The sequence below is a fragment of the Diaphorina citri genome, unplaced genomic scaffold, assembly GCF_000475195.1.
Source record: "Diaphorina citri unplaced genomic scaffold, Diaci psyllid genome assembly version 1.1 scaffold322, whole genome shotgun sequence".
In the NCBI taxonomy this organism is placed as follows: Eukaryota; Metazoa; Arthropoda; class Insecta; order Hemiptera; family Psyllidae; genus Diaphorina; species Diaphorina citri.
Genome location: NW_007377757.1, coordinates 208,548 through 223,085, shown reverse-complemented (window position 1 = coordinate 223,085; position 14,538 = coordinate 208,548). Strand labels below are relative to the sequence as shown.

At 37.9% G+C, this 14,538-nt stretch overlaps 2 protein-coding genes and 2 long non-coding RNA genes across 4 annotated transcripts in view; all 4 read right to left on the bottom strand.

Moving 5' to 3' along the window:
- The window catches only part of LOC108252182 (vesicle transport protein SFT2A), a 33,732-nt gene extending 30,923 nt beyond the window's left edge, over nt 1-2,809 (bottom strand). Inside the window, exon 1 of the mRNA XM_017443379.2 lies at nt 2,647-2,809. Within this exon, the coding sequence (XP_017298868.2) occupies nt 2,647-2,795 (149 nt within the window). The 5' untranslated portion in view covers nt 2,796-2,809. The remainder of the gene's footprint in view (nt 1-2,646) is intronic.
- LOC103507566 overlaps nt 253-14,538 on the bottom strand; it is a 115,650-nt gene continuing 101,364 nt past the window's right edge. The window contains exon 18 of the mRNA XM_026822396.1: nt 253-498. Within this exon, the coding sequence (XP_026678197.1) occupies nt 290-498 (209 nt within the window). The 3' untranslated portion in view covers nt 253-289. The remainder of the gene's footprint in view (nt 499-14,538) is intronic.
- Nucleotides 1,254-2,477, bottom strand: LOC113466732. The gene is made up of 2 exons (XR_003391045.1): nt 2,281-2,477; nt 1,254-1,341 (listed from the first exon to the last, which is right to left on the bottom strand). It is a non-coding gene; the product is annotated as an uncharacterized LOC113466732 (long non-coding RNA).
- Nucleotides 3,862-4,942, bottom strand: LOC113466731. The gene is made up of 3 exons (XR_003391044.1): nt 4,912-4,942; nt 4,454-4,565; nt 3,862-3,881 (listed from the first exon to the last, which is right to left on the bottom strand). It is a non-coding gene; the product is annotated as an uncharacterized LOC113466731 (long non-coding RNA).

The following is a 14,538-nucleotide window of genomic DNA, read 5'->3' as shown; positions in this document are numbered from 1 at the left end:
ACACTCACACGTTCAGTTACTATAAGGGAACATAAAAACTTAGGGATAAAACGCACGTTACGGACAAATACATACATAGTTACCTAATACCTAGGCATTAAAAAAATTAGACTTAAAACATTGACAAACGAAAAACGGACCCTATTTTAAAATATAACAAGTAGGTTGATATGTGTCCGTCAAAAGTCCATCTTCGTGAGGCCATCCGTTCCGAGAACGACCCTAGGCCATAACCGTGTGTATTACCCGTACGGTATCGTGCATGTGTGCGCGGCTTAGGTTAGGTAACTCACGTAAAGTTGTCCGTGTGTCGTCGCGACGAAATGTCGTGCAGCTCCTGCAGATATTTCCTTCGTCTCTCCTCCTGGTATATTCGTCGCATCGCTTCGGCCTGTCTCCTCGCCAGCTCTTCCTCAGATATGAGCTCCTTGATTTCATTTCGCACCGGACGGCGGTACTGAAGGGTCACTTCTGAGTCCACGTACTTGTGAGGCGATTCTGAAAAAAGAAAATGAAATTAAATTTAATTCAAAAAAGAAAAAAAATAAATAATAATAAAAAAATAAAAATAAATAATAATGGGAAAAACGAGTTTTCATTACGAGAAGCATTTATTTTGATACTGACTCAAAGGACCCATAAAACACACACAGTCCTGATCTAAATTTCTGATTTTGGTTCTTAGTTGGTACAGAATGAATAGTTTTTCCGCTTATCCACGGAAATTCGTCTAAAATAAGTACATAATTTGCATACAAGAGAATAGATTGAGAGAGTTTGGCCATGTAGTAAGTAAAGGAGCACACAAACTATGTAATCATCCAGGGGAAGAGAAAGAGAGGGCGACCAAAACTGGGGTGGAGAGTTGAAATTTTGGAGGGTAGGATAAAAGAGGATAACGCGGACCCCCGAATAAAATCGGAAAGAAAGGGAAGAAGAAAATAAATAAATTAAAATGCATGGTGGTGCAGTTAATAAAGATGGAAACAAATTATCTTTGTTGACACCTATGATATCATTGTTTGACATTATAAAACTCACTTCATAGCCTGATTAGACATTACACACTGTATCAGTAGGTATGTGCCAGGTAAAGAAAAAGAAGAAGAAGAAAAGAAAGAAGAAGAAGAAGAAGAAGAAGAAGAAGAAGAAGAAGAAGAAGAAGAAGAAGAAGAAGAAGAAGAAGAAGAAAGAAAAAAATTGGCAAAGCAAACTGCAGTTATCAAGCAATTTTTATTTGGTCTCGATCATTGCCGGATAAAGCTCTCTTAAGTTTATCCATGTTGTATTTTTATTTTAACAAAATAAGGTGGATAGACCAGATAATCAGTGGATGAGTTTCTGAAAATAGAAGAAAGAATGTCTAAATTGTTTAGTATGCTCAATCAAGTACTTGGGTTAAAGAGAGAAACACTTACTAATTAGTACCTACCTATTGTTCTGGTTATATGTTTTTGTTGAGAATTGAGAGTAAGCACTGGTGATTCATATTTTTCACAACCTGATTGAAGGAGAGTTAGAACTTTAGCAAGCTTTTCTGTTTCCTAGCTTCACTCAATATCACTTATCCCAGACACTCATGCTCAGACTGCCTGACAGACCAAGGACTTCTAGTCTTTCGTGGATGAGTTTCTGAAAATAGAAGAAAGAATGTCTAAATTGTTTAGTATGCTCAATCAAGTACTTGGGTTAAAGAGAGAAACACTTAAGTACTAATTTGTACCTATTGTTCTGGTTATATGTTTTTGTTCATGTTGAGAGTAAGCACTGGTGATTCATATTTTTCACAACCTGATTGAAGGAGAGTTAGAACTTGAGCAAGCTTTTCTGTTTCCTAGCCTCACTCAATATCACTTATCCCAGACACTCATGCTCAGACTGCCTGACAGACCAAGGAGACAGTCTGAAGACTGTTAGGAAATTCAAGAACTGGGAAAAGAAGTATGACCTAAAGAGGGATTCCATCTGATAACTTGTTATGTAATAAAACCCATATTTGAGATTTGTGTGCTATACGATTTCTGTTAATTCTGTTTGATTTATTCAACTGACAGAGTTGTGGTTGTGCTCAATGTTCCATGAAGCTGTTTTGAAGTTTGGGTACTTGTGCAGAAGTCATGTCTGTGGAATATTGCTACCAAAGGACCTGGCACAAACAAGCAGTGACCAGTGTTGTTATAGGGTTAGGTTAAACGCAAGAAAGAGTTTTCACAATTAGAGCAGTGATTAGTGTTATTATAGAGTTAGGTTAAATACAAAAAGGAGCTTTTGATTACTTACCAAGATGTGTTGCTTAGTTTATCTCATCAACCAAGAAGTTTTCAACTACGATCAAAGGAAAATCCTACAAGTTGAAAAAAGTTGCAGTTGAATATGTAGAACAAAACAAATTCTTGTAAGGTAAAACAAACATTCGTGTCGTTAAAAATAATGTTAAAGGAACAGTTTATTGGTTGAACAATGGACAGTCTTCACAAATCAGTAATTATGAATGAGAGAGTGAGCAGCAGGGGCCGCCACTGGTTTGGAGGAGGAGGTGAGTGCACTCAGGTTCTGCGGACTCACTGGGGAACCAAAGAGAAAAAAAAGGTAAGTAATTGACCGAGAGAAGTGAAGTCTATGTTTGGATTCGACGGCGGGGCTTACCTGCTAATAGACACAATATTTCCCACACTATAGAGGACAACATATTCAAGTGTTTTGTGCATCAGTCCAGCAATTGTTCCAAGGAGAGATATAACAAAACCCAATATGAACAGAAATGCAAACACTCGTATTTTGGTACCCCAGCTCATGTTGGTGGCTGACTCAATACCTGGGTCACACCTTTTAATAAAAATAGACTCTTGAATGGAAGGTAACCACTAGGCGAGGTTAATGCTGGAGGCGTTCTCTACCACCGAGCCCTTAGAGCTCTATATTATTATGTGTTCAAATTCTCAAATAAATAAGGATAAAATTCCAAGCCTCGGCTGGGATCGAACCCACGCCCTCCTGTTTACCAGGCGAGCGTCTTAACCACTACGTCACCGAGGCAGGCTTGGCTATTAGGTAGGTACCTACTAGGTATGTTTCTCTTACCTGTTCTCTCGCCGGGTTCAACCAAAACCTCAACATAGGTGACAGGGAAGATACCCCTCCTGGTACCAATTCGTCCTTCGAACCAGTTGTTATCCACCCTCCTGATTAAGGTAACCAGTTCTCCTGTGGACGTAAGAAGATTCGGCATAAGAAATAATCAAATAGAATAGAATATACCTTGTTTACACTGCTAGTATAGGACTGAAAAGTCCCTTTAGCCCATTGGCCTAATAGTGCTTATTTATACTGTTCGGATAGGACCAAAGAGGACTAACTAAATTGTGTTGACTGTGAAGAAAACAGTTCGGGATCTTTTTTATTTCTCTTTTCTTCTGACATTTCTTCTCGTCCACATTTTCAATCATGTTAGTTGCTTTCTCCAATATGTGCTTCATATCACCGAAGTATTGAAAATTGAAAAGTATCTTACAAGAGTTAAGGTGTGGGATAGGAGATAATAAGTTAGTAATTATTGGAACCTGAATCTGTTTAGGACAAAGTTCGTCCCGCACAGGAATTGAACCCGCGACCTAGCACTTACGACTTACAAGACAGGCGCGCAACCATTCAAGATAACTAGGCGGCCTTCATTTATTACTCTTTCCCCCCTTGCAGTGCAATAATCCTAAACTCAAATTGACACAAAGGATTGAGAAGAGTCTGCCTTAACATAATAATACTCTTTCTCCCTTAGGGGCGCTTTGACGCTGGAATACCAGGTCGTTCACGCCGGTTTACTATTTTTATTTTTCCCTCAGACCCTTATTAATCTATAGAAACGATTAAGGTAACCAGTTCTCCTGTGGACGTAAGAAGATTCGGCATAAGAAATAATCAAATAGAATAGAATATACCTTGTTTATACTGCTAGTATAGGACTGAAAAGTCCCTTTAGCCCATTAGCCTAATAGTGCTTATTTATACTATTCGGATAGGACCAAAGAGGACTAACTAAATTGTGTTGACTGTGAATAAAACAGTTCAGGATCTTTTTACTTTTTTATTTCTCTTTTCTTCTGACATTTCTTCCCGTCCACATTTTCAATCATGTTTGTTGCTTTCTCCAATATGTGCTCCATATCACCGAAGTATTGAAAATTGAAAAGTATCTTACAAGAGTTAAGGTGTGTCCACACTCCACACATAGTCGACCGGCCGTCGATCGATGACGACAGAACCGTCCCCACTGCCTCGACATTCTCGACAACATAGATTTATCTCGTCGATCAACGGCCGGCCGACTATGTTTGGGCACACCTTAATAGCCAATGGAAAAGCGGAATATTTTGAATGATATCGAAATTTGTAAATACATAATTTTCCATATTTGGTGATATAGGGTAAAGGTACTCTTTTAACTCTTTCTGCTTACCTTTAACAAGGGACAGTTCAAGATGTGTCTGAGCTACGAAGTTGAACTTGGCTCTCGCTTGACCTTCGCTCAGTTTCTTTGGTGCTGTCCTGATTTTATCGTATGGGATAATCTGTAAGGAAAATACCAAAATGTTAAGAGTTTTATTAGATCGAGTTTTATTGTCACTGTAGGTATATACAGCTAAGGTTTTTAGGGGGTGGTTGCGGGCTCCCGAGGGCCAATGCTCTCGGCCCTAAATTTCATGGCAAAAGCTACCTGCCTAATAACATGAAAGCCAACCTCAGTGGGGCCGGGAAAGCCAGTAGCTCGTGATTGCCGAAATGGTTACCCCATTGGCCACAAAAATGACGTTTTTGGTCTCAAAAAGTTGGGTATCTTTAATTAGGCGCTTTAATACTTGCGTTGCGTGTCGTTCGTGCCAAAATGGAAGTTTGATTTAATTTATTTTGACTTACCTCGACATAGTTGAAAGGGAAGAGACCAATCATCGCGTTGTGTTCACCCTCGTACCAATTCTTATCCACCTGTCTCCTCACGAAGATAATGTCTCCTTTCTTGAACGACAGTTCTCTGCAAAACAGGATAAGTTTCATCAGATGAAAAAGTGGTACACCCTATGACAACCATTTCATGATTTACTGGAGACGTTTACCTTCATTGGTTAGTAGTAATGTGGAGGGGTTAATAAGACGTCTGCCTCTCAGATGAAAAGTATGGGAAATTAATTCTTACCTAGATGGCCGGGTAAATTTATTATTTTTGCCTGTACAGATATATGTGAGCAGCAGGGGCCGCCACTGGTTTGGAGGAGGAGGTGAGTGCACTCAGGTTCTGCGGACTCACTGGGGAATCAAAGAGAAAAAAAAAGGTAAGTAATTGACCGAGAGAAGTGAAGTCTATGTTTGGATTCGACGGCGAGATGAGCAGCAGGGGCCGCCACTGGTTTGGAGGAGGAGGTGAGTGCACTCAGGTTCTGCGGACTCACTGGGGAATCAAAGAGAAAAAAAAGGTAAGTAATTGACCGAGAGAAGTGAAGTCTATGTTTGGATTCGACGGTGGGGGCGTAGAGGCTCATTTCCAGAACCACTGGGTCCAAATAAATACCTGGATTTACGTTAAGTTCATTATACTCTCTTAAATAATTCATACTTATGTACCTAACTACATAATATGTACAGGTACAGGTATCCTTGTAAATAGGTAGGTACATATCCTCAATTAAACGCATTAGTTACCAGAAGTACGTATATCTAGGTATGTATAAAATTACACAGTAAAGCAGTGGTTTCTAAACTATTATCTACATTGTCACGCTTTGAGGTCCATTTTGGGAAGGGGTTTTCCAATTGATATCATAGAACACGCCCCAAGCTTTCTTGGAAAATAGGCCTCTTACTAAAGATAATAAAGGTTTTTTTAATGTAAATTTACATTAAAAGTCCAATAACGATTCTCAAATTTCGATTCTCAAATTTTCACCAATTATAAAATTTATGTATTTTTTTCAAGAAATAATTTTACGTAATTTTTTTCGCCCAATAGCCTGAAAACCCCCTGTTTGTAGCCTCCCATACCGATAACCCCCCTAATGTTTGGAACCCCTGTTTTAATTAAACATAGAAGTATGTAAAGCATGTCTGCACTAAAGTCATTCTACATGAATGTACATCAAAACACTCTCACGGTTATGTATACAGGGTGTAAAGCATGTCTGCACTAAAGTCATTCTACATGAATGTACATCAAAACACTCTCACGGTTATGTATACAGGGTGTTCATTGTTCAACCTCAATCTGCCTGCCCTATATAAAATTTTCTCCTAAAATCAGTTTCAAGCTAAATAAAAGTCTCCTGTACACTTTTGGGGTCAATAAAACGAAACGGGCCTTTTAAAAAATCAGGAATTCATAGGTGTAACTTTGAGAACTGCTTGACTCACAGTTAGGAAGATTTGGGTTCGAGGCTCCACAAATTCAAGCAATAATAGGATACCTACTTTGCTGTCCTAAAAAAAGTTTCCTGGGGCCTTTTATTGGGCCAAAGAGCTGACAATTTATTTTCTCATCGGGCCGATAAAGGTTGAACACCCTTTAAGCACTTTAACAACAATTATACACATACATTGCAGTGTACTTTAACATACACACTGTACTTAACATAAGCAGTGTACTTTAGCAGCAATTAAACATAAGAATTATATCCACGCAGCATACTATATTTAAACGCTGCATGCTCGTAAGTTTAATGTTAAATAGTTGACTTGAGTTAAAGTTCAACGAATTTGAGATCATCTGGGCATAAAATTATTGTTCTAGAGGGGAATAATCCATGTAAAAAGGGGCTGAAACCAGATTGGGGTCTTAGAAACTATCAAGCACCAAGCCTTCCATGGTTCGACTCATTTACGCACAGAATTTGAGTTGAGTGTTTTGGGCTCCAAGTGGTATAGTAGGTAGGTAAACGTACGTGGTAATATGAACAGCCGCAACTGCGATAAAATTATTATTATCAGCTATGAGGTGATAGTAATACTTACTATTGCCTTTGTAGTGTTTGCTGTGCAAAAACGAAGGGTTTACTTCGCATTTGATCATGACTTCAGGATTTCAGTAATGTAAGGACACAAGAGAAATTTCTGATATGGGGATGTGGAATATTTATTATGAACACTAGAAGGGCTTTATTTTATATGCAGATAGTACCTACGAAAGAAAGAAGTCGGCTCTAAAGCTTTTATGACATAGAAATAGTTATCTAGGGTAGTTACGAGTCCTTCATTCTTAACCACGACACTACCTGGGTATTTCAATTCACTTCTTTATCAGTACACTAAGTCAACAAATCTTATCTATGAGTTTTACACACATCACTAAAATTTCATCAGTAGGTATAGGTGCTTATTTTCGGCAAAATCACAATTACACCATAAAAAAATACTTTATCCTGGAATTTCAAAGCTAAGAAAGAACTTCACACCACCTCACATAAAAAAAAGAAAAAAAAAAATCGCCCTTCTCTCCGCGTAAAATTTAATCGGCATTAATTTGAGGAGTTAAATGGCTGCGCGTTATTTCACTTCCCAGGCGTGTTAACACTTTCACTGACGCGTGAGAACTGACGAAGAGATCTCCAATATTGGCGTAAACCTCTCTCTACCTTGGCACTCTTCACATGGGATCGAGTTCCTGATATTAAAAAAAAAACGTATCGTGCATGTGTGCGCGGCTTAGGTTAGGTAACTCACGTAAAGTTGTCCGTGTGTCGTCGCGACGAAATGTCGTGCAGCTCCTGCAGATATTTCCTTCGTCTCTCCTCCTGGTATATTCGTCGCATCGCTTCGGCCTGTCTCCTCGCCAGCTCTTCCTCAGATATGAGCTCCTTGATTTCATTTCGCACCGGACGGCGGTACTGAAGGGTCACTTCTGAGTCCACGATCGAGTTTCTGATATTAAAAAAAAAAAAAAACATTGTCCGGAAGAAAGTTGCATACAGCACTGTCCAATCTCAGGACGGTTGTGGACAGAGAAGTCCAATGGACTGTGAACACACGATTGACCTATGATAACATAGTCCCTAATAATTATAAGATAACATAGTCCTCGTACTTGTCCACTCATAGAATTTGTAGCCAAATCCAAATGTCAGCCCAAAGCAATCTAGTTAGGGCTGATTGAGAGGCTGACGAAAAATGCCGACCCCGTCTGAACACGGGAAAAGACGAAGAAAAAGATGAAGATAGTCGTGAAAAAAAAACATTGTCCGGAAGAAAGTTCAGTGCATACAGCACTGTCCAATCTCAGGACGGTTGTGGACAGAGAAGTCCAATGGACTGAGAACACAGGATTGACCTATGATTCCTAATATACGATAACATAGTCCTCGTACTTGTCCACTCATAAAATTTGTAGCCAAATCCAAATGTCAGCCCAAAGCAATCACCCTAGTTAGGGCTGATTGAGAGGCTGCCGAAAAACGCCGACACCGTCTGAACACGGGAAAACACGGGAAAAAAAGAAGATAGTCGTCTTAGATCAAGAGTCTTTCTTATCCCGAAAAGCTATTGAAAAACAAGGTCAATAAGACAGCAGAAAGATACATACCAATTTTTTTCCCGTCCAGATAGGATGAAGTCCCTTTACCCTAGAAGTCAGTCCTTTTGCCCCCAAAGTTGCAATATCCTTTCTCTCGCAGTCAGTTACTCAATCACCCTAGTTAGGGCTGATTGAGAGGCTGACGAAAAACGCTGACCCCGTCTGAACACGGGAAAAGGCGAAGAAAAAGATAGTCGTGTTAGATCAAGAGTCTTTCTTATCCCAAAAAGCTATTGAAAAACAAGGTCAATAAGACAGCAGAAAGATACATACCAAATTTTTTCCCGTCCAGATAGGATGAAGTCCTTTTACCCTAGAAGTCAGTCCTTTTGCCTCCAAAGTTGCAATATCTTTTCTCTCGCAGTCAGTTACCCAAATCCTAGAAAGCACGTTAGCTTGATCCCCAAACTAGGTAAATTACTTTTTGCACCATCAGTAAGTTCTTTCAACCATAAGGTCTGTAATAATATTTTCCAAACAGGATACTTTGTCAAGTAGCATTAGAACTAGAGGTAGAATTGAATATAGGTACTATGTCTTCACTTGACTTTAGTCCAAATCAAGTGAAGACATAGTATATTCAATTCCACCTCTAGTTAATCCTAGAAAGCACGTTAGCTTGATCCCCAAACTAGGTAAATTACTTTTTGCACCATCAGTAAGTTCTTTCAACCATAAGGTCTGTAGTTTGGATAGGACTGATCATTGCGGCAAAATTATGATAACCGCATTTGATTTTGTTCTCATTCCCCTGAGAACTAGAGAACAACGGTTCAATATTGTGTAAACTTACCATTTATCGGTTTAAATCAGATACATACCAATTTTTTTCCCGTCCAGATAGGATGAAGTCCCTTTACCCTAGAAGTCAGTCCTTTTGCCTCCAAAGTTGCAATATCTTTTCTCTCGCAGTCAGTTACCTAAATCCTAGAAAGCACGTTAGCTTAATCCCCAAACTAGGTAAATTACTTTTTGCACCATTAGTAAGTTCTTTCAACCATACGGTCTGTTGTCTGTAGTTTGGATAGGACTGATCATTGCGGCAAAATTATGATAACCGCATTTGATTTTGTTCTCATTCCCCTGCTGAGAACTAGAGAACAACGGTTTAATATTGTGTAAACTTACCATTTATCGGTTTAAATCAGACCTAGAACACTAGGCACCGAAGGTGGCAATTTGTTTCTGGTATCTTCAGGTACGAAAAGGCTGATTTCTTGAAATAGGAATTAGTAATTGTGACATCTCCACTATTAAATTGGTGGAGGTGACACATTCTCCAACCCCAATGACTTTTTTATTTCGTATCACACAAGATTCGTCAAGCGCGATAAATTTAGTTCCGGTGTTCGTACCTATTTATTGCGTCAATTTCTGCAACCGCATTTCCCATTCATTAATTCGTTACCTACTTAGGTACCTAGCTTATTTTTAGATAGACAGGTGATAGGTAAAATAGACTCTACAATACCTGTACCTGCTCGTATATCTACCTAAGTACTTAATAAATAGGAATTAGTAATTGTGACATCTCCACTATTAAATTGGTGGAGGTGACACATTCTCCAACCCCAATGCCTAATTTTATAACTTGTAATGATAAGTTATATTATTTGGTTTATTGGACGAGCTCCTTCAGGAGAAAGAAAAATTAGTGGGTTTGTGGCAGAGCTCCTCCAGGAGAACCCTGCCACTTAAAAGAAAGCCATAAAAAAGTCGGTCCTGTGCACTGGCTTGAGAAGTAGGTTTGAAGCCATAAGGTCTGACTATTTGGCGGTCCGGTGCCAGACTTGCCTAACCCACAAATATGAAAATTTCGAGCTATGTACCTCCATTAGGAGGAAGTACTAAAAAAGATCTGTTCCCAGCATCAACAACTATGTTTCCAAATGTCTGATGACGTGAAATACTATGTTGCTGGAATACTTCATTTCATGGCGGATTTCACCAACACAAACATTATGGTTCATCAGACTAATCGACCATTAGTGATTATGCGCCATTTTTTAAAATTTGGCCCAACTTTAGGTCTCACTATCTCAATTTGAAGAAACTGAGGGTTAGGCAAGTCTGGCACCGGACCACTCTATTGAAGCCGTGAAACATAAGGCTCAATTCACAAGGCCCGATTTTTACTTTTTTTTTCAATGTGCTACACGAGCGTGCAATGTGCTACTCATGTCATGTGTGTATTTAATGATAAGTTATATTATTTGGTTTATTGGACGAGCTCCTTCAGGAGAAAGAAAAATTAGTGGATTTGTGGCAGAGCTCCTCCAGGAGAACCCTGCCACTTAAAAGAAAGCCATAAAAAAGTCGGTCCAGTGCACTGGCTTGAGAAGTAGGTTTGAAGCCATAAGGTCTGACTATTCAGTGGTCCGGTGCCAGACTTGCCTAACCCACAAATATGAAAACACTCTCTGCCAATACCCCTCAATGTCTTCTTTGAATCACTATTGGTGGAGATGTCAATTTTATCAAGATGAAAAGTTTTCTACAACGTCAGTGGAGATGACAAATTCACCAAAATTTCAAACGTTATTTTCAAGATCAAGTGTTGAAAATTTCGGTAGTGCTGTCTTCTGACAGTTTCGACACAGCTATTTTAAGATGGTTTCCGCTAACAATTCCTGACCAATATGAGCATCCTATTTTAGCCTTTTTTTATATGTTTGTTACGTAGGTAGGTAACCTCAATTCAATCTTTTTGTACAGCAAGGGATGAAAATCAGACTAAAACATCATTCAACCATTAAAACTCTTCATCTCAATGGGTTAAAAATACTATCCGTAGTATTATAGTAAAGGATAATATCGTACTAATAGAGAGCATTGATACTTGTATAGAAGTTCACTGGGACGTATATCTATACAATATAGTTGTGTATACTAGCATTATTAAATTTAAACACCATGTTCATAGCTCTTAAATATACCTACATACATAATTATGTACTTATGTAGGTACCATAGATACCTGTGCATAGCATATAACACCGTGCATGATATTGATGGTCTTTAGAATTCTAAATCCTATAGGTACTCACACGAAGGTGTGTGTAAAATGTAAATTGTCTATGCATAATATTACGGTCCAACCAATCAAAATAGGGGGTTTCCTAAGAGCAAAATATTCTCCTCTGATAGGTTAAAAAAAGTGTCGACTACCTAGTGTAAATGAGGTTTGAAACGATTTGTTCAACTCTTTATCTGTGTATCTCAATGAATGTATAGTTTGAACTAGATACTTTTATTATTTTAACTCGAAGAACGCCAGTGGCGTAAACGCTATCCTTATTTTTCGTTTCTTTTCAAGCCATTAGTGTTTTAGTTTTTGCCTTTTGTTCTAGGAATTTGTTAAATGATGATATTGATCATGCAGCATCACACTCTACCAAGATATAGCCAAGACGCTCGCCTTGCACGCGGGAGACCCGGGTTCGATTCCCGGCGGGGTCAAGAAATTTGGAAAAACAGCGCTTTCTGGCGGAGAAAATTTGCCCATTGGGCTGAAAATTACGTGGAAAAAAGATCAAGCGCCAGCGGCCTTGGCACCTTAAATGCACCAAAAACACCATGCAAATGTAGCATTTGTAATCAAAAGCTCTTTCAAGCACAAACCTTTTATTACGTACACCACCCTACTACGTATATAATAGGTACTCGCACCTCTATTATTGCAATAATTGGTATTATGGTAAAACCAGAAAAAATGGGGCATTTATTTTTACACCAACAATATTACAAATAATACAGATACAAGGTTATTCAAGACAAGATCCTAATATATAAATTTCCTATAGACTTTCCATAAATATAAATTTATAATTCCTATAGATAACTTTCCTATTTCTTAACAACGTATCTAAATACCTATTATTAGAAAAGTAATTAGACCCTAGATTCGTAGTAGGTGTAGAGTAGACTCATATATCTAAATACCTACCTATTATTAGAAAAGTAATTAGACCCTAGATTCGTAGTAGGTGTAGACTCTACACTGTAGAGTTCTGTTGTGCTCTCACCTCCATAAGGTTTGGAACCCCTGTTTTAATTAAACATCGAAGTATGTAAAGCATGTCTGCATTAAAGTCATTCTACATGAATGTACATCAAAACACTCTCACGGTTATGTATACAGGGTGTTCAACCTCAATCTGCCTGCCCTATATAAACTTTGGTGAACTTTCGGTTATGTAAAACTTACGATTTGTACGGTCTAGTCACGTGATTTATATTAGGTTTGGCGGTTCTGAGTATAACTTATACCTTATACAACATTCATTCATAAAAAATAGGACCTACCGGAGAGCGAATATTGGTCATGGAACAGGAAATAGGTTTTATGGGAGGAGGGATATTCAAAGTTATGTATTCATAAAACCAAAAAATTTGGCACACAAATACATATAGGTAGAGGTTCGTAAAGGAAAATATATGTATATATTAAGATGCGTACAGTTATCCGCGTTGTTACGAATTAGTCAACTAGTACGAACAATATTATCATTAGTGGAGATGTCAAATTCACCTAAATTCATTCGTCTTTTTTACGTGCAAAATTGGTGGAGGTGTCGAATTCACCCCATGTTCATTCTACTTTTTCATAACGTGATGTAGATGCATCAAAATGGTCAAAATCATTAAAATGCGGTTTAGGTTTTCAGATTTCTTAGAAGTAACAGAAGTTAGTTCCTAGTAACTAGGTACCACCGGAGAGCGAATATTGGTCATGGAACAGGAAATAGGTTTTATGGGAGGAGGGATATTCAAAGTTATGTATTCATAAAACCAAAAAAATTGGCACACAAATAGGTACATAGGTAGAGGTTCGGGGTACATACATAGGCAGGTAATGTAAAGGAAAATATGTATATTAAGATGCGTACAGTAATTATCCGCGTTGTACGAATTAGTCAACTAGTACGAACAAATATTCACTTATCATTAGTGGAGATGTCAAATTCACCTAAATTCATTCGTCTTTTTTCCGTGCAAAATTGGTGGAGGTGTCGAATTCACCCCATGTTCATTCTACTTTTTCATATCGTGATGTAGATGCATCAAAATCATTAAAATGCGGTTTAGGTTTTCAGATTTCTTATAAGTAACAGAAGTTAGTTCCTAGTAACTAGGTACCTAACTAATATTAGTTATAAGTATTAAGTACCTAATTATTATTATTATTATTATTATTAATATATTTTGTGCTTTATTTTTTTTTAAAGGTTTACAATTACATAATAAACAATATAAATAGGTGCTTAAAGATAAAACCCTAAAATAAATACATACTTATTCTAGGTTTAGTAACCAAGTTCATTGGCTGTTCATTTTAGCATGTCCAGTTAGTTGTACCTACGAGTATTAGTTTCAGCAGTCATGTTCTCAGATCTTATGGTGATAAGTTGACAACATGGCGATTGTTTATCAAATGACAAAGATTAATGATATTCCGAACTACCGTGGATCCAAGAATACCTAGAGGAACTCCTGTCTACAGGGTGATTAGAAAGTCATAGGAATAGATAAACACAGGGTGTATCAAAATCGTTTCAAAATTCTGAAAATCTGCTGTCCATGAATCATTCTTAATAGCTTTTCTTGAAGTCTGATATTAATCATCAAGCTTTTGCCTGACAAAAGAAGGGCTTTCTTACATTCAAAAGGAGGAAAAATGGGTTAACTAAAGCTTGAACTCAAAACACAGATTTTCTCTACTTTTTTTTCTTTTCTTAAAAAAAGCATCTAATTAGTAGGAATAAGAAAGACCTTAAGGCCATATTGCAGTTTATGGCTGTGACACTGTATAAAGTCTTTCTATCTACTTTATAACTAGCTAAAGGTATGTCCATAGGTATACAAGTATTCTGGTCTTTTCTCATAGTAAATTCCTCCTGGTCTTACATGGCTGATCAATCGTGAGGACAGATTAGATAAACATTCAACCCGTGATTAGATAAACATTTAAAACCTCAGCTTCTAGCATA